The following is a 19,064-nucleotide window of genomic DNA, read 5'->3' as shown; positions in this document are numbered from 1 at the left end:
CTTAAAAATAGAAAGGGACTGATTTCAGTCCGGTTGTGTCAAAGTTTTTTTATGTACCAAGTCATTTGGATTGTTTAAAATTCCTTTTCTGTCAACTAGATTGATTTAGCTGCTTAGTAGGGTAGAGGGATTTTAGAGGTTAGTTAAATGTAATCTGACTTACATTGCAGAAAACAAAATGGTAACTTAGGTATTTTGTATGTAATTTTAAATTTCATTCCAAAAATTTTACTTGTCCTTCCATGTTAATTATATTGTACTTGCCCTTCATTTAAGCAAATAAAAAGTAATCGGTTGAGCTTTTGTAGCTTAGCATACAAAAATTGTGAAATTGCATAATGCTGAGTTTGATTTAAGTCAATTCAATAAGGTTTTACAAAGGATCTAGAGAGAGAGAGAGAGCTGTGTCTTTCCCTTCTCTCATCAGAGAATAAGTAGGTGAGTAAAACACTTCAAGTATCACAAGTGTGCTGTGAGGTGCTTGCTTCAGTACCCTGATGGCTGAGATAAGAGTTCTTGGTGTAGTTCCAGTACAGTAACTTGGTTTTGTGCTCTTGGTTTAAACTGTGCTAGAACAATGCCTTTTATGTGTATGTGTTGTTTGAAAATCAAGGCACAAACATTTAAAGTGGTTTGTTTTAAGGTCAATAAATGTACTGAGCCAAGACTCAATGCTCTCTTAGACATACCTTAGGAGAGCTGTACACACTACAGCTCACAAGCCTATGATGGCTGTGTAGTAAGGATATTTTGTTAAAATTAGAGGGAATAAAAATTGTTTGAGGAATAGTCTGGTACCAAGCTTTAACCAATAGGGAAGTTTATGCTCAAATAAATACTGAGGCAGAGCATTTCAGCATGTGTTTATAAAGCCATGTGATGTTTTTACTTACTGTATTTTTTCCATTGCTCTGTCCAGTCTAATTTCGAGTCTGATTTAGCTGTTTTCCTGTCGTGTAGCCTTACCAATTAAAGCATCTAGTTCTATGGATAGCTCATATATGTTCTTTGCACAATGTAGGATTGTTTTCTATCCTTTTATCCCCTTCTATATTATTAATACTTTCCAGTAGGTTATTTTCAGAACACCTTTCTGCAATGCAGAAGTGCCATCTTGTCACAGTGGTTTTTAGCCACTGCAAATAAAGGTAAACATCAGAACTGGCTACTAATTTTGATTGCCCAATCTGAGACTTTAGCTAAATTGTTACAGAGGATTTAACATTTCTTTGATGTTTCTTGATATAAAACAGAGCTATTGACCCTTATAACAGAATTTATCTTCTGCAAACTCAATCAAACCATCCAAAATATTTAGTTGGTTTTCAGATGGAGCTCGATCAGCATAGAAAAGGGACTTGAAGATGATTATGCCTGTGTCAGCAAGAACTGGCTTTAGTGATCTAAGGAAGTCTCTTAGTCTGGCACACAGTTAATAATTGCATGTAAAATTGTGTTTTAAATGATTCTGATGAGTTACAGGGGAACTTCTGGCTAACAGTGGAGCTTGAATTCAAGTCTGCAGGATAATGTAGTGCTCCAGTACCCCTATGTTGCTTGTTTCACACAGTTAAAGAGAAAGTGAACAAAGTTTTTGTAATCAACTCTAGTTTGTCCAAATATCTGAATAGCTTCAGTCTTTATCTACTTAGGTGTTTTATCAGCAGGCCTGGGATTTTTAACTGCATCTTGCAGATATCTGGTGCTTCAGCTTATAATTACAGACCAAAGTAGTTGGATACTCACACTTGCAACTCCAGAAGGTTTCTAGAAACTTGATAGGCGTGTTAAGAAATTCAGGAGTCTTGTGTCCCACTTTAGAACCCTGCAAGTACAATTCTTTCTGCCCTATTTTCTTCCTTTACTCCTACTCTCTGACCCTGTTTTTGGTTGGTATGTTTGTTTGGTTTTTTTTCCCCTCACTTATTATTACACCCTCTCGTGTCAGAAGCCTTGCCTGCCTGGCAAATCCTTGCAAATCTGGAGTTTGGCTGCCCTGCTTATTTCATATCCACTTTTGCCTTTGTCATTATACTTTTTTTCCCATCAAGACCCAGTTTTTCTTTTTAAAGCTCCATATCTGCTCCATCTGCCCTTCATTTCCCCTCTCCTGCCTTTACAGGATTTGATGCTTGTGTGGTCAGTCCTATTTTTGCATTTCCCTTTGTCTCAACGGCACTAGCCTTGCCCTCCCTTCACCTTCTTGCAGGATTCTGTCTTTGTTGGCTTTAGTTTTCTCATTTTCCAAGGTGGTACTTTTCCAAGTTTGCTTTCAGATTGGTTCCTCTCCTCCTCTGCTGTTCCTGAGCTTGGCAGGTGGAACACAGAGTCAGCACAAGAAACATGATTCCCTAACTTAATTTAGACCCATGGAGTCAGGTCTGTCACAGCCTGTCGGAACTTAGTGCTGTCACTCATTCACTAGAGGAAGCTTACAGATCCAGCATTGGCAAACTGAAGCAGTGTCTTTTTACCAAAACCTTGTTTCTTCACTGCATTTGGGAAATTTTCCCACAGGGATGGTAAAAAAAGCTTTATTGGTAGGAAGGTTGTGCTCTGCAAAAAGAGCATAAAAACCCAGAGATTTGTGGTATTCAGTGAAAATGACACTAGATTCCCCTGCCCCTCAGTTATAAGTCTTGGATATGGCAGGGTGTTGAATGGAGTCAGCTGGGGCATTGTTCCAAGGTGTCAGGAACTGCATTCAAAGCCCTTGCATGCCTGAGTGCTTGGCCTCCCTTTCCATCATGTGTTCCCATTGCTTTCCAATACAAGCTCAATTTCTTTTTTTTTATGTACAGAAGCCTTATACAGTCTTACTTGTGCATTTGCAGTGTTCTTGCTGCATGTATTTGTGATTCTGCTTCTCCAGGTCCTGTGCTAGTGCCTTGACATCTGCATTGGCCAGCATTGACAGGGCTTGGAGCCAGGCCAGGATATGCCAGTGTGAATAAAGCCAGACATCCCACAGTTTTACAGCATCTTAAGCTCTTTTTCCTACTCTGTGGTCTTCCAAAAATACGTTTGACTTTAGGGTTAGAGTAAAGAAGAGGAGGAGGTGCGTCTTGAGAGCAGAATGCATCCTTCAGGGCTGAGCTCCAAGTTAGCCTTTGAGAAGGCAAGTGCTCAGTGTGGGGCCCCTGCACATTTCCTCTCCTGGGTTCAGATGTGTCCCCTCCCCTGGAAGGGCACCAAGGGAAAATGAGAGTAGACAGGCCAGTAGGAAAACTGATGAGTTGTTCTTGGAGCGCTTTGGGGTGTTGTGGCTTTATATGCATCTTAAAATTGAAACAGTTAATTCCTCATTGTACCGGGCATTAATTCATATGGTAACTGCAAAGTCTTCTTTTAGCTTTTTGTGTGGTGTGCTGAATAGATGTTTTCCTCCATTTCTGCTTTTTAATTTTCTTTCCTCTGTTTTGTCATAATAGTAAATGTCAGGCCCTACATTGTGAAGATATTTTGCATCTCCATTGCTGACCCTTAGCAACTGTGATAAATCTTTTTAAAGGCAAAATTATACCTATTAATGATAATTAATTTCACATGACCCAAGATACCTGAGGTAAAAGACATTTCAGAAGTGGTTTTTTTGGGGGGGGGGAAGGAGAATTACGGAGTTCAGTGTATTAGTCATGCAAGAAAAGAGATCAAAAAGATTGATTAGGCAATTTTGTCTGTCCAAGGTGACATCACCTAAGATGGTGTCTAGTCCTTTTTGCAGTGCAGTTTTTGTGGTGCAAGCAAGGAAATACTTGATGACTGGTGAAATATTCTACTGTCTAGTTGTTTCTGATATTTTTCTATGCTGAATTAAAATGTAAAATGTAACTTCACTCAAAAACAGCCAAAGCTTAAAAAGCAACAGCCTTGTTAGAAAAAAGGAATAATCTGGGTGGAAAGGAATTAGTGTTTGCACGAGCTGGCCTTAAAAAGGTCAATTTTAGTCTACTTTTTTCTTAGTCTCTTTTTATGAGAAGACCAAACAAACCTTTCTAGGCCTAGCATATCTTTTAGCCAAGAAGCACAAAAGTAAATTTTTCTTCTATAGTAGGTTGTAAGTTATGGTAAGGATGACTACTTTCTAGCATAAAAGCAATAATATATAGTAGTTGATATCTCCCAGATATAGTCACAGCAAAAAAAAAATTGTGAGTTTTCTGCCTTCCTTTCAATTTCTGCTGCTTTCTACTCTAAGAACAAGGTGTGAGCAGCATCTCCCTTGCTGGACTTGAAAACTTGGTATAGTAATATGGGCTGTACGTATTGCTGACTTGGTTAATGCTCTGGGTTTGGGTCTGATTCTTAGGCTTGGTTTTCACCCCAGTTATTGGAGGGTTTGTGGGACCTTCTCAAGTACTAGAGCTGAACCTGGTCGAGGCACCAAAGCAAATCTGTTCCTTTAGCTGCTAATGAGACTAGTCAACCTGGTTAGCAGGATTTTTAATTTTTTTTAAGGTTCCAGTTGAAGTTATGTTGCTTGAAAAACTATAAATAAAAGGATAAACTTTTGGTCCTACAAGAGCAATAACTGACAGTGGTAAGCGGGGTCCCAGCTGCCCCTGCTGGTACTGTTGTGCAATGAGGCTTAATTGCAAGCACAGGTTATTACTGTTACATTAAACATGTTATTGTAACATAAGCTTATGTAAATGCATTTATTAATGCATTTATTAATGCATTTACATAATGCATTACATGGAGAGAGAAAGACCTACAGTTACTGGTGCCTTGCTGTGCTATTTGCACTGATAGATCTTCCCTCCTTCAGTCATGTTGTCAGTCGAGTATTTTAGGTGTTAGGTGAATTGAACTATCTTTAGCTGTTCAGCTTTGCTGCTTCTTAAACTCATGTCTGTCATCTAGTAGAATCAAAATTTTCAGCATATCTCAGTGATGAGTATTAGTTTCGCCTGCCATCCCCTGTTAGTCTGGGGTTTTGAATAGCTGTTTAGTTGCTTGTAACTATTTGAGCACCAATAGTTAAAAATAATTTGCTCAATAAGGTGTCTTCTTATGATTATAACTTTTTATTTATTTGCTTTACTTGGTATTTGAAATTATAGTTTTGGTACTAGTGTCGTGTTGAGATGCCACAACTCCTTGGCAATATTCAGCATGGAGGTAGAGTATACCCAGTGAAAATATATCTGTCAGTATAGCTACTATCTGTGTATGATGTCCTGTAACTCCTGCATGTTAGTGGAAGGAGAATGGAAAAAAGTACCACATTTTCATAAAAATACTTCTGTAAACATTGTCTATGGTCTTAAATTAGAAACTGGTGAGATTATTTGTTGACACAGTTGTTTACTTTATGCAATGACCTTTTTGCTTTCTGATTTGTTTCCCACATTGAGTTCCCATGTGCTGGCCTTATAATGTAGCAGCACTTGACATGTTTTTTACTTGGTCTTGGTCATGATAAAGTGTAGGTCTTGCTCCTGTGTTGTTTGAGTTTAAACTGGTTACCATGAGTTCCCTGGGAATGTACTTGAACATTATGAATGGTTCATGCTATCATTTAAGAGCCCAACCTCTCCAATACTTGCCCCTTCTCAAAGGAAATTGGTCTTTACAGTTCTACTACTGCTTTGATCTATGCATTGAGCACATTAGATGTTAAAAATTGTCATATATTGATTAAACAGAATTAATTAAAACAACTCTTAACTTCATAAAAGTGACATTTGAAGATAAAAGAATCTGATTGAAAATCAGTATGTACTGCTTTCTTGGTGTTCCTGAAGTGGCAGATAATGTAAATGGCAACCAGGGCTTTTCCCAGCCCTGCTCTGAGCAGCTGGAACTTGTCTGCTGCATTCCCTTAGTGGTGAAGGTCATTTGTATGATTTTATGAAATGTGTTACTTTCCTGGTGACAGCCAGTGTGCATTAACTGTGAAACTGAGAGGACCTTTCATCTTGGTTTTAATGTTGTGGCTACAAGGTCTGAATCAGTATCACTGAGGAGGATGTGAAATAGAGGTGGCTTATCTCTTATTCTCCGATCTCTTTGGCATTCATTAATTGAAAAAGTTAGGTTTAATAATGTAGCTTCAATAATTATTGATTTAAAGCACAGGTAAATTGTCTGCTACAGATAATTGGAATGAGAATTTCATGTTTCTAGTTAAACAACTAGGTAAACATTTAACCTTCTTTAATGATTGCCTTTCCATATAATTTCATGTTCAAGAATAAAGAACTTAAGTAGTCATGATAAAATGATAAATAATAGCTGGTGTTTGAAAAAAAGGAGGTTTTGTCCTACTGAGAATTTGCGACTCCAGTTTTTTCTCTAACTAGACTCAGTTTGATACTATTCCTCATTGGTAATAAAGGGACAATTAAGAATGTTCTACTGTAGAACATACTAAAGAATGATCACTGCCTTGTAGCTGTGGTGGCTTTAGTAGAACAAACTGTAAGTGTTGATGGCTGGGCTTTTGACTGTCAGCAGCATTGGATGACTTAAAAAAAATCTGATCTGGATTTTGTTTATATCTTCTTCCACTTCTTGGGAATGCTTTCTGGCAAAGAGGAGAAATGATTACTGCACAGTCATGTTGGCTGGCCTTCGTTGTGAGTAATTCTAGATGCACACAAGGAAGTGTGAGTCACCCTCTTAAACCTGATCCAGGTAGAGGGACTTGAAAGATGGCCAAAGGGGCATGTGAGGGCAGCTGGTGTGAGAAGAACACTGTGTGTGGTATCTCCTTCCCAAATAGTGCTGGTGTCTTGCTGGAAAGTGTAAAACTGATGTCTGAGATGCCTGGTCTTGTGTACGTATGGTAGCCAGCTGGTCTCCAGCTCAGAGATCATTAATAAACTGCTGCTTCCTTGTGAGGTAAATCAACAGAAAAAGTTGTTTCTGCTGTGGATAACTAGCAAAAATTCTTTGTCTCTTTGTCTCTGTTACTTGTGTTCACACAAAGGCTGGCACGAAAATGTTTGTTGGAATAAATGTAATGTGATGGATTGGATCTGGTTCTGATCCTTGTGTATGTGCCTAGTGGTGCATAACAAATGTTGTCACCATGCCAAGTTCATGAGAACACAAGCAAGCCTAGCCCTCAGCTTATGTACAGTCTCTAGCTTTTTTTCTTTAACTTTCCTTTCTCTTGCTCTGCCTCCCTTTCCCTTTCCTTTTTCCTCTTCTTCTTTCCCTTACACCAGCCCTGTTAGGTGAATCAACTCCTTTCCTGCTATCAGTGCTAATTTAAAGCACTGGGGAACCAACACTGCTTCTTTCTGAGTCTGTTAATTATGTTCTTTTGTCTGTTTTATCAAGCCCTTGTGTCTGTTACAGTAACTGTGTACAGCGATGCTGGCAAAGCCTTCTTGAGCAGGCTGAGGGAAAGAGATTTCTGCCAGGATTTTTTTGGTTTGTTTTTTCTGCTCTTGCGGCAAACATAAGCAAAGCTGAGAAAAACTACCTTCTGTTAAATGGTAAGTGTTTAGTGAGTGGGATGTGAATGCTTTACACCCCAAACCGGCAGATCTTCTGGTACGAAGCGTGTCCCTGCCTGTCCTTTATGCTGTCTTTGTAGTGTAAACTGGACTCTATTTTGTCTTTGAGAAAGGACCCATTAGCTGCCTGGTATTTGTACAGTGCTCAGCACAATGTAAGCTGCTCTTTAAGTACTTACCAACACGACCGTGACTAGCCATTTGCCCTTGTGAAGGGCTTGGTATGGTTTGTCAATGTTACTCTTTCTTATAAGACAAATACTTAAATTTCTCCATCCATTATGCTCAGTGATGGACTGCTTCTCCTTACAGGATGCTGGCAGGGGCTGAACTACTTCGTACTTGTGTAGTCTTTAAGTATTTAGAAAGTGAGTAAAATGTTAGTTCTGAAGAAGAGAAACTTAGATTGCCTTAGTATACTGTAAGCCAGACAAGAATCTATAGAGAGAGAAATGCATGTGCTTTTTGAATACTGCAGATTGTGTATTTATTTGTGTGTGTATCTGTAGCTACAGACTTCATTTTTCAGAAGGCCAGATTATTTTTTGGGAGTTAGGAGTGGGCAGTATGGATGTGGGTAGGTATGGTGAAGGAAGTAAGCTGCAGAGCCCTGTGCCTTACCTTTTGTCCTCCCCCAGAGCCCAGGCTCTTTGCAGCAGCCCACCAGCCTGCCCCAGCTGGTCTCAGGGCTGCCTGCTTCACCCCAGTGCAGTCTGCATGGAGCAGGTGCCCTGATGCTAGTCAGACTGCTGGGTTAGAGCCAGGCTTTAAGTGGGCTCATGGCCCCTGGAGTAGTAGAAGTACAGGTCCAGCCTTAGGGGGCCATGGAGTGCAGCTCCCAGATTGCCCTTGCACTGCCACAGCAGCCTGCCCCAGTAGGCTTGGTGGTGGGCATTGCTTGTGAGGTGATGGGGCTCTGTGTGGGTTTTATCACAAAGAGAGGGTGATGGCAGCAGCCTGGCCTGGCTCAGGGCTGGCTCGTACCTGGCACAAGAGGGCATGCATGGCTGCTTGGTCAGCTTTGCCCCAGAGTTTTAACTTGTCATCTCTTGGGAAATAAAGGTATGGGACTATCACTTGGGGCTGCCATTTAAAGAAATTATTTTCCTGCACCCTTCTATTCTTAATAAACTTCATGAGTCATGTGGCTGTCAGAAGCTGTAGCTGTTCTGTTTGCATAAAGAAAGTAGAAGACTTCCTGAAGCACAGTGGCTTGCTATTGAAATGCATCCCAAGAAAGCCATCCAGTATCCAGCTGCACTGGAGGACAAAGCAGTGATGTTTCTGACTGCAGACTATATGGCTCACATAGCAGATCCTGCATGGAAATGTGCATTCAGGTATGAGGAAAATGCGTGACTGGGAGGAGGCAGTGTGAACAGAGCAGGATGCAGTGCCTGTGCAGTCTCTGCTCCATTGGGACATCAGCTGACTGTTAGGGCTGGCTTTATGCGTTGATGGGACAGCTGAGGCTGCCTGGGTGGCAGCTGCCACCAGGTGTGTGCATGGGATTCAGGTGGGTGTGGGAAGCTGAAGAAGCAGGTTTCCAGCTTTCCTGGTGAGTGTGCTTCTGTGGAGGTGGTGATAGGCTTGGTAGGGTGGGTGTTGCAACCCTTTCTTAGCAAACCTGAGTCACCTTGCATGTGGGAAAATACATCCTGTGAGCTGACTTCTTTCCCTCGGAGAGCATTTAGTAGACTTGACTAAATAGAGGCTTTGTATATCGCATTGTCCGTTTTGAGGATAGTGGGTACTTGAACAAACAAAGAATGAGTAGCTTAGTGTACAAAAATAATTTAATACTCTTCTGTTGACTCCTTGAACTGACAGCAAAACATGGTGCTCTGCTGGCCATCAAAATGGAAAAGTCATTCTCCTGAGAAAGCAGATTAAATTATTTCCACCATCACAGCAGGGAACATTGCATAGGGCTGGAACGTACTATGACCTGTTATAATGCATGACTGAAAGCAGGAAGTTATTCAGCTTATTTTCATGCATGTGAAGTGAGGGGATGGAAGCAAAGAAAGAAGGCTGTATCCTCTTAAAACTCTTGTTGCACTGTATTAGATGAGGTATCTTTCTGCTTTTTCAGTAGTTCCAAATCCTTTTTAACTTCTGTACCTAAGGCAACAAATTCATTGAGGATATATGGCTGTAACATTATTAGTTTTGGTGTTACATATGTGTGTGCTGTTCTAATTATATATAATTAAAATTAATTGTATAATTATAAAGGCTTTCCTTCTGTAGGGCCTTTGATGGTGTCTCCCACAACATCATTTGTCACTTAATTGGAGAGATAGGGGTTTGATGAATGGACTGTTAAATAAATGAAGAATTGCCTAGGCAGCTGCATCCAAAGATTTGCAGTCAACTACTCAATGTCCAAATGGAGATCAGAAATAAGTGCTGTCTCTCAGGGGTCCATAATGTGATCTGAAGGGTTCAATATCACCAATGACGTGCAGTGGATTTGAGTATGCCCTCAGGAAGTTTGCTGAGCAAGTGCAGTTGATGTGCAAGTGGGAATGGAGGTCACCCAGAAAGACTTCAGCCTAGCGGAGTGGGCCCATATGAATCTTGTAAAGTTTGTTGAGGCCAGGTATATGGTCCTGGCCTGCACCTGCATCATGGCCTTCCCCAGTATCTGTACAGACTGGGAGATTAATAGATTAAGAGCAGCCCTGTGGAGAAGGACTTAGGGGTAAAAAACTGGACATGAGACAGCAATGTGTGCTTCAGCTCAGAAAGCCAACCATACCCTGGGCTTCATAAAAAGAAGTGTGGCTAGCAGGTCAGTGTAAGTGATTATTCCCCTGTACCCTGCTCTGGAGAGGCCCACACTTCAATGACTAAGAAGCTTAGTTTTTGGTTTTTTTTGTTAGTTTTGTGCTTTCACAATGAGTGTTTGACTATTACTGCATCCAGAGACCTCTGTTAGCTCCTACTGCTTGCTTGTCTGGTCATATGAACAATTTCCTTGTGCCCTTAGCAACCTATTTTTACTGTCTTCAGTGTGGTGATGCAAACCAAATGTAAACTAAATTTTACTGGGTTGATTGCTCTGTGGCTGATTTCCTCCTGTATTACACCATCCTCGAACAGGGAGCCCTAGAGTGTGTTACTCAGGATTGCATCCAGATGTTTTTTTGAACATCTCCAGTGAGGGAAATTCCACAACCTCTCTGGGTAATCTGTTCTGTTGTGCAGTCACCTGCACAGGGAAGGTATTCCTTATGTTCAGGTGAAACTTCTGTCAGTTTCTGCCTGTTGCCTCTTGTCCTGTTGCTCTACTGAGAAGAGCTTGACTCCATCTTCTTGGGACATTCCCTTCAGGTACCTACAGACACTGATCATGTCTCAGTTGTCTCTTCTCGAGGCTGAACAGGTGCAGTTCCCTGAGACTTTAAAGTGTAAGAGATGCTCCAGTCCCTTGATCAACTTTGTTGCCCTTTCCTGGAGCTACTCCAAGAGTTCCACATCGCTCTGGTACTGAGGAGCCCAGAACTGGACGCAGCATGCGTGAGTCACACACACACACCTAGTGAGATGTGGCCTCACTAGGGACTAGAAGAGAGACAGGATTACCTCCCTTGACCTACTGGCAGCGTTCTTCCCAATGTCCCTGGGATACCATTGGCCTCCTTAGCCACATGGGCACACTGCTGGTTTGTGGACAGCTTGTTGTCCACCAGGACTCCCAGGTCCTTCTCCACAGAGCTGCTTCCCAGCAGATCAGCCCAAGCCTGTACCAGTGCATGAGATTATTCCTCCCTCGGTTCAGGACCCTGCACTTGCCTTTGTTGAATTCCACACAGTTCCCCTCTGCTCATCTCTCCGACCTGTCAAGGTCCCTCTGAGTGGCTGCACAACCCTCTGAGGTATTGGCCGCTCCTCCAGCTTTGTGTCATCTATGAACTAAGGAGGAATCTGTCCCTCCATCTAAGGCATGGATGGAGAAGTTAAACAATACTGGGCCCACTATTGAACCTTAGGGGACACCACAAGTGACAGGCCTCCAACTAGACCCTGTGCCAATTATTGGGACTCTCTGGGATTTGCCATTCAGCCAGTTCTCAATCACCTTTCACCTGTCCAGTTCACACACCTGGGTTTGCCTATGTGGATATGATGGGAGACAGTGTCAAAAGATTTGCTGAAGTCCAGGTAGACAGCAGCCATTGGTGTCCTCATCTCTCCAGCCAGTTGTCCTGTTGTAGGCTCCAGCATGCTTTAAAAATTTGGTTGAGTTGCTATGCTGCTGTGAAGCATCTGAATGAAAAGTACGTGCTCTGAGAAGATCATAGTTACCACTGTTTAGCTGGTTGAAATTGTTACGTTTAGTAATGTTTTTGTATAGGAAGCTAAAATATTTCTTTGCAGCTGTTCAACTCTTTTTTTTTGTGTTGGTAGTTTTTGTAGTATCAAATCTAACTAAATGGGGCACCTAAGAAAAACCCGTATGAATTTTGGAGAAAACCAGATATTTACCAAAAACAGGGTTCACTGAGCTGTTCAGTTCTCTTTTTTTCCTGATTTGTTAGCCAGTATTTGGCAATTACCAGCAGCTGTAGGGCAGGAGGAGATAAGTGAAGACAGGAGAGATCTATGCCAGCTAATTTATGTCATGTAAGGTGGGTCTTTGACAGCCTTCTTTCTGAAGAGCAATGTTAAAAAGCCAAGGTGACAGGAAAAAGCAATATTGGAGCTTTTTGTGGTACTTAGAAAATATTTTTCTTCTCCTCAAATTGGCACTTGGAAGGGACACTGAAAGCAGTAGTTTAATTGATTTCTTGGCAGCCAGCAGGTGAATATTACTAAGCAAATGCACTTGGGTGTTGGTGGCTGTGTCTTCTCCCCCTGCCCTGTAGAACTGTTCCACGGTAACTTCCTTATGGTCCAAGAAGAGATAATATAAAAAGGAAGCATGGAAAAGGTTAACATGATTCCACTCTGATCTGCCATGATTTTTGTACAGAGTCCCTCCACTCCCAAAGAAAGTAAAAATTAGAAATTTATAAGTTTAGAGTACCTCTGGGTTTCACATTATGATTCTTTTCCATGGTAGAGAAAGTGATTAATTTGTTTCAATAAATATCATACCTTTTGATCTACTGGTTTTTGTAGAACAGTGGCTCCTTACACAGGGCTCAATTCCAAGTAATTTTTTTTGGTCCTTTTTTAAAATCTGACAGAACTTGTCCCAATAGCTTTCTGAAAAGCCTCTGTTTCTTCTTCCTTTAGATGTAGCCAAAAAAAAGCATTCCTTCTCAAATGACTCCTCAAACTTGCCAAGTTTTCTTTCTTTGCCATCTTTGCCTGTTCATGCATCCACCCTAATCTGAGCCAGGATGCACTGATTTGGTTCCTTATTATAAGGCTGCTGATGCACAGAACCACAGTGATAGGGAGGAAAGAAAATAACACTTAAAAAGGGAAGGGTTCCTTCTCGATCATTGTAGCAGTCCCCTAGCTTTCGTTTACTACTTTTAGTGCCAATTAAGAATTAATTAAAAGATGCAAAGGAAAAAGTATCTATTTTCAGGGAAGTTCTGCTTAAATATTGTTTTTACTACTCTTTTTTTTCTTCTGCAGAGTGGGAAGGCCCCAGTGAAAGACATGTTCACAGATCTCAAAGATGGAAGGAAGCTTTTGGACCTTTTGGAGGGTCTGACAGGGAAACCTCTGGTAAGAGAAACATCTGAGTCATATTTCCATTTATTAAAAAAAACCAGACCAATGAATAAACAAAACACAAACTGAGGCATGTGCTTTTTTTTTTAATTTTAATTTATATAAAACCTTAATTTGCTTGTAATGTGTACTTGTTCTCTACAGTTCCAGTGGAATTCCCATGAACTCCACTCATGAGATACAGGGTCAGGCTGACCTGCCTGACCCTCGCTTGAGGGTTTACATAATGTCTAGCAAAGCATGTAAAATCAGTGGTGGTGTTCACATAGTGTATGTTTTTAGTAGAGATCTTTTAAAGGTCTGTTTCTGGATGATCAGGTTGACCTGTGTTCAGCTGGATCCCTGTGGGCTTCTAGTAAGCCCGTGAAAGATCCCTTAAAGAACAAAAAGAAAGTAAAAAGACAACAGCTAGTAGGTAAAAATCTGTATCTCCATTGAAAAATTGTGTTGTCTAGAGACAGGAAAAGGCTGAAAACTGCTCAAAATGTGTTTGGGAAAGTGGATGTGGCTGAAAACTATTCCCCTGCTAACATTAATGGCTCTTCAGAAAGATGCATAAAATATGGTGAAACCTGTGCCATTACTTATTCTTGATTTCACTATTTATACTGTCTCAAATTTGTTTATGGCCCTTATGAGGAACCTTCAGTCAGACAAAATTTCACATTGTGAGCTTACTTTATTTTTTAAGCAGATGTGTTTTACTACTACTCTTAATAATTTGTGGTGTGATTTGAACTATGATGAAAACAACATGAGTTTTTTGTTTCTAAGTTGATTACTGTGTTCCTAGTTCAGTTCCATGCTCTTGTAGTATGATCGCTTTCTGCAATAGGAATTAAATTATGGTGATTAAAACAAAATGGAGTGGCAGGAATTGTCGAGTTGAAGGTTTGTTTTTATTGGTGGGATCTTTTTTTTTGGTTGTGGAGGTTTTTTTTTTGTTTTTGTTTTTTTTTTTTTTTTTTTTTATTCCCCCTGATATTAAAGGGAAGGGAAAGTCAGGAAGCATGACTTCTTCCCAGTATGCAAAGATTTAGCAGGCTTTTGGTGCCAGAAAAACAAATTGCTGCTTGTTCTCTCTTGGGAGCCAGAAAATTTCAAGTACTCTGGCAAATGTTCAAAAGCCTCAGATTTTCTCCAGGAACTCTTCCTTTGCCTTTGCATTGCTGGTTTATAATTCTGTAGATGCTGGGAATAAAAATTTTGGCCTTACGGAAAATGAGCTGAAACACATTTTGAATCCAAGGCCTGTCCCGTGCCTTTGGTTAGGGAATATTGTTCTGACCAGTTTTCATTCTGAAATTGTTGTGGATGATCTTGTTTGGGTTTTCTTAATACTACTAAAAGAAAGAAGTGAAAATTTGGAGATTTATTTCTCTAATCTTGTTTGTATGTCCATTAATTCTGATGTTGAACAGATTGTAACTTTTTATTTTCAGCCTAAAGAACGAGGTTCCACCCGAGTACATGCCTTAAATAACGTCAACCGAGTACTGCAAGTCTTGCATCAGAACAATGTGAGCATGTTTTTCCACAGCTTTTTGAGAGATTCTTTAGTTTATTGTTGTATGAAAATGAGTTCAGAATGCAGGGAGTAAAGGTTTTTTGTATCTAAAATGAGACCTCATTGAGATAGGTAAACTGTTCATAGTTTCTTATATGATGTAGAATTTCACTGTCCAGCAATTTTGTGAGATCTTAAAATGCAAACTTAATAATGTTATTAAACTACTAATCACAAAACTGTGGTTTGTTGAGATGTGTGCAGCTCCTAAGAAAAAGTGCCTTGAAGCTTTGCTTCAAGCAAACCGAAGGACAAAACAATAATTTCAAATAATGCTGCATAATTTGTGCACAAATCTGTGAGGGGATGGCAGGTTTTGTGGCTCTATCCTGCTCTCCATTTCCAGGAGGGTCTTTTCATTGAGTTCTGTCATCTCTGTGTCAAACGTATAGTGTTTCTAATTTGCAGCTTTGGTGACTGGTCAGAATAGCAAACAAGCAAACTAAATCAAATCATACTTTAAGAAAAATAAAAGTAATAATTATTTAGCTTAATATTTGTTTTTAATGCCTGGAAGACAGTAGTGCTATAGTAAAGTGGTTTTAGTTTTTCTTCCTTTTTTGACGAACAATTCCTGATAAGTGTGCTGCCTATACTTAGAATTTCTATTTTTGAATGTCAGGTCACTAAAATAACGTAATAAGATCATTTTGGAAATAAAATACATCAAATACAAGAAAGCATGGGCATATTTATATAAACTGCTTATTGAATAGTGATACAACATGCTGTATTATACTGCAATTTCCCCTCTGTGTTGGTGGACTAGTGTCATATTTCTTGGAAGCAGACAAAGCTGGCAGTGGGTTCTTTTTGTTCTTTGAGGTACTGTAAATATTGATTAACTTTTTAAAGGCTAAATAATGAGTTTTTCAGCTTGAAATTGATTTATTTTATTATGACAATAAATGAAACAATACTGAATTGCAATAATTATTTTTTCCTGAGGCTGACAGCATCTGGGTTTTTGGAAGTAAACAGATGGTCTTAGTTAGCTGAAGGTTGTTAGGGTCATGTAGTTGATTTATGCCTACTGCTTTGCTTCATTAAAAAGTGTGTTGTGTGTTACGATGGAGGGAAAAGGCATCCACTGAGAAGCAGTTGCGTTCTGTTGTTTGAGAGTTTGTGGGCTCTGCAATATTCATAACTTGTGAAATAATTTATAAAAGTGTTTAAATATATGTTGCAAGGATTGGACAAACCTAGGGTGTAGATGATCAAGTAATCCTGTTCACCTCATCCTTTAAGCAGAATGGTTCCAAGTAAGGAAAAGTCAACTTGTTTGATTTGTAAATCAAATTAAAATATAAAAATAACTGAGGACAAAACATGCTTAACTTTTATTTTCCTTTCAGGTTCTTTATGCTTGAATTTCTGTTTTTCAGTTTTGACTGAGAGTATGCACCTGTACATATAGAGGAGAGAATAAAACTTTTTCTCTGGAAAATCTTCTTTGGTGCCATCTTTTGTCATGCAGTTTAAGCAGTTAATGTTAAGTTTATTTAAGCAGTTGTCATGACAAATTCAGATGAACAATTTTCTGTCAACTCTGCTTTTCTCTTCAACTACTTTTTATTTCAGAGCACTTGGTAATACTTGGCAGGGCAGCCAAGGATGTGGGGTGGGGTTGTTACTTGGAGCTGTGATAAGTGTTTAATAGAGAGTTGATTCAACCTCTCCAGGTGGAGTTGGTGAATATTGGAGGAACTGACATTGTTGATGGGAATCACAAGCTGACGCTGGGGCTGCTGTGGAGCATTATCTTGCACTGGCAGGTGAGAGGCTACTGTGAGATCTCTTCCTTTCCAGGAATCACGTACATTGTTCTGCTGTGAGTTTCTCAAACCTTCCCAGGCTTTTGGGGGCAGAAAATACTGCTTCTATTTTGGGCTGGTAAATAAAGGCAGGCCAGTATTTGGTTTCTACTTGAAGTCTATTGGCTGCCTCCCATCATCTGTATTCTCGTATGTGCCCAGTTGTGCTCAGCTGCTCAGTTTACTTCCTGCTGGTGTGAATTGCAGAGAGGCTTTTCAGGCTGAAGCATTGTATTTCTATTCCTTCCTCAAGGGCTTGAGGCAGGTAGTGTTTTACTGTTTAGGTAGCTGTGTTTGTCTTGCATCTTACAGCTGCTTTGTAGGTTTGTTAGTCTTATAGGTTGAATTGTTCGTGGTTTATCTAAGTATCTGGGAAGATCATTGAATTAATTTGGAGGGACTTTGGTAGATGTGTATAACTAGCACCCAAATAACAAACTAGTTTTGCAGGATGAGAAGATATCCTCTTCTTGCAGAAAACTTATACAAGCTGTATTTTTGGAGTTTGTTTACTGGTGGAACCACAGCACAAGGCAGTGAGGAGTATTATTCCCTATGCTTAGAACAGACAGCACCAAGGAGAATGAGAGGATCATAACGTACGAGTAATGTGCCATTATTACACAAAGCATCACTGGCATTTGTAAGCAGTAGAGGGCAAAGATGGCCTGAAGACTGCTAGTCCCAAATTTCATGTGAGGAATTGGAGTTTGATTCATAGCTTTTCATGGGGAAACCCTTTCGATGATTTGTGCAGTAGTTTGGTTTTGCAAGGAGAAAAAGTGGGGCATATGTTTGTAAGGTGTAGTTGTTGCTGTCTTGCAGGTGAAGGATGTAATGAAGAACATCATGTCAGATTTGCAGCAGACCAACAGTGAGAAGATACTGCTGAGCTGGGTTCGCCAGTCCACCAGACCTTACAGTCAGGTCAATGTTTTGAACTTCACCACGAGCTGGGCTGATGGACTCGCCTTTAATGCTGTGATTCACAGACATAAGTAAGTGGCAAACAGCTTGTCTTTGACCTAGTGAAGTAAATAGCTTTTTTTCTGTGTCTTTGTGCTTGAACATTTGACAGCTTCTGGCCTATTTCCGTGATGCATTTTCCAGGATTCTTATTTGCTTGTCTTTTTTTGTGGTAACAATAGCAGTGGTGGGACATTGCCAGCATATTGCAAAGGCTGTAGCCAAGGCAGGAGCGTAACAGAGTTCCTGCATATGCACAAACATTTGCTAATTGCAGTGGGTTTACATCCCACTTGGTATGCATTTTAAAGTGAATATATTGAAAGGGTCTCTGAGGGGGAAGGAGGAGTTGACCATCTTCTTCACCTGAATTTCTCTCCTACCTGCCCTCCTTTGCAAAAAGAAATGTTTCTTCCCTTTGAGATTGCCGTATTAATTTCAAAAAGAAGATACAGAACTTCAAAATGAAGAAATGAGATGCTTTGTAGTTTTTCTGGTGTTTTTTAATTTAATGTGCATGAAGGATGATGTATGCAGTTCTTTCAGGAGAACTGTGGGGCAGAACATCAAACTCTTTAGGTATCTGTAGAATATTCTTTACTTTGTTCATTATACTTTATAAGGAATAGAGTTAAAGTTTCTTTGCACAGATCTTTTGTCTTCTTTCTGATTTTTGCAAGAATCTTCAGAAGTTTAAATAAATCATCATTACAGATTTTATTAAAGTTACATACTTTTTTTACTTCCTTTTTAAAAATCTCTTTGAGATCTACTGGGCAATCCATTCTAATCCAGTGTCTCTTAAATGAAGTCAGCTCATTGCTTTGCAAGGTCTGACTGTTCTAACCCATAAATAACCATTTTAATGTGAAAATGGTATAATAATTTCTAGAATTTAACCAGACCTCCTGGTCACCAGGTATTTGACACAGCAAATGCTTTTCAAACACTCAGATTTACACCCAGCAGATGCCAAGTGTTTGCAGAACATACACTCACTTTGAGCCTGCTCTAAAGTGCCCATTTGGCCTGTGGTAACTGCAGTAGGCTCTGTCACAGGCTCGCTGGCTTCGGCACAGGTCTGCCCTGACATATCTCTGTGTCTTGTGGACCAGGGCTGGCTTATGTTCAGCCTTCATGGCTATCTAAGGAGGGCCAGCACCACTCTGAGGGCTTCTGCAAGTTTGGCAGGGCTGCTGTGCAAGGACAGAGCAATACTGCCAAACCTCTCACTGGAATTTATTGCAAGTATTACGAAGTCCCTCCCCTGGATTGTGTGAGCAGTCGTGGTGAAGTTTTCCTACCAGTACAACCGCCTGTAGTGGCCTTGCTCTGCTGCTAAATGTGTGAAGCTTTATGATGGAGAGTGTGCCAGCTTTAGACACAAATGAAACATAGGTGACTTGAGAGAAGCAGAAAAATTAGTTTTAGGCTGTTTGTCCTTTTGTTTTAACTATGTGCTTAGGCTTTGCAGGATCTGAAGTCTCTGCCCTTTTCAGAGCACTTGTTAAGCAGCAAAAGCCTCAGCTGAAAGCTTTTGACTCAGTA

The 19,064-nt window shown here is 40.2% G+C and overlaps 1 protein-coding gene across 1 annotated transcript in view; it reads left to right on the top strand.

The window, feature by feature from the left end:
- Positions 1 to 19,064, top strand: part of UTRN (utrophin) — a 341,520-nt gene that overhangs the window by 59,257 nt on the left and 263,199 nt on the right. Inside the window, exons 4-7 of the mRNA XM_066546847.1 lie at positions 13,071 to 13,163; positions 14,612 to 14,689; positions 16,419 to 16,511; positions 17,376 to 17,548. Coding sequence (XP_066402944.1) covers positions 13,071 to 13,163; positions 14,612 to 14,689; positions 16,419 to 16,511; positions 17,376 to 17,548 — 437 coding nt within the window. The remainder of the gene's footprint in view (positions 1 to 13,070; positions 13,164 to 14,611; positions 14,690 to 16,418; positions 16,512 to 17,375; positions 17,549 to 19,064) is intronic.

The sequence above is a fragment of the Molothrus aeneus genome, chromosome 3, assembly GCF_037042795.1.
Source record: "Molothrus aeneus isolate 106 chromosome 3, BPBGC_Maene_1.0, whole genome shotgun sequence".
Taxonomy (NCBI): Eukaryota; Metazoa; Chordata; class Aves; order Passeriformes; family Icteridae; genus Molothrus; species Molothrus aeneus.
The sequence above is the reverse complement of the archived record's forward strand: the minus strand, read 5'-3'. Positions and strand labels throughout refer to the sequence as shown.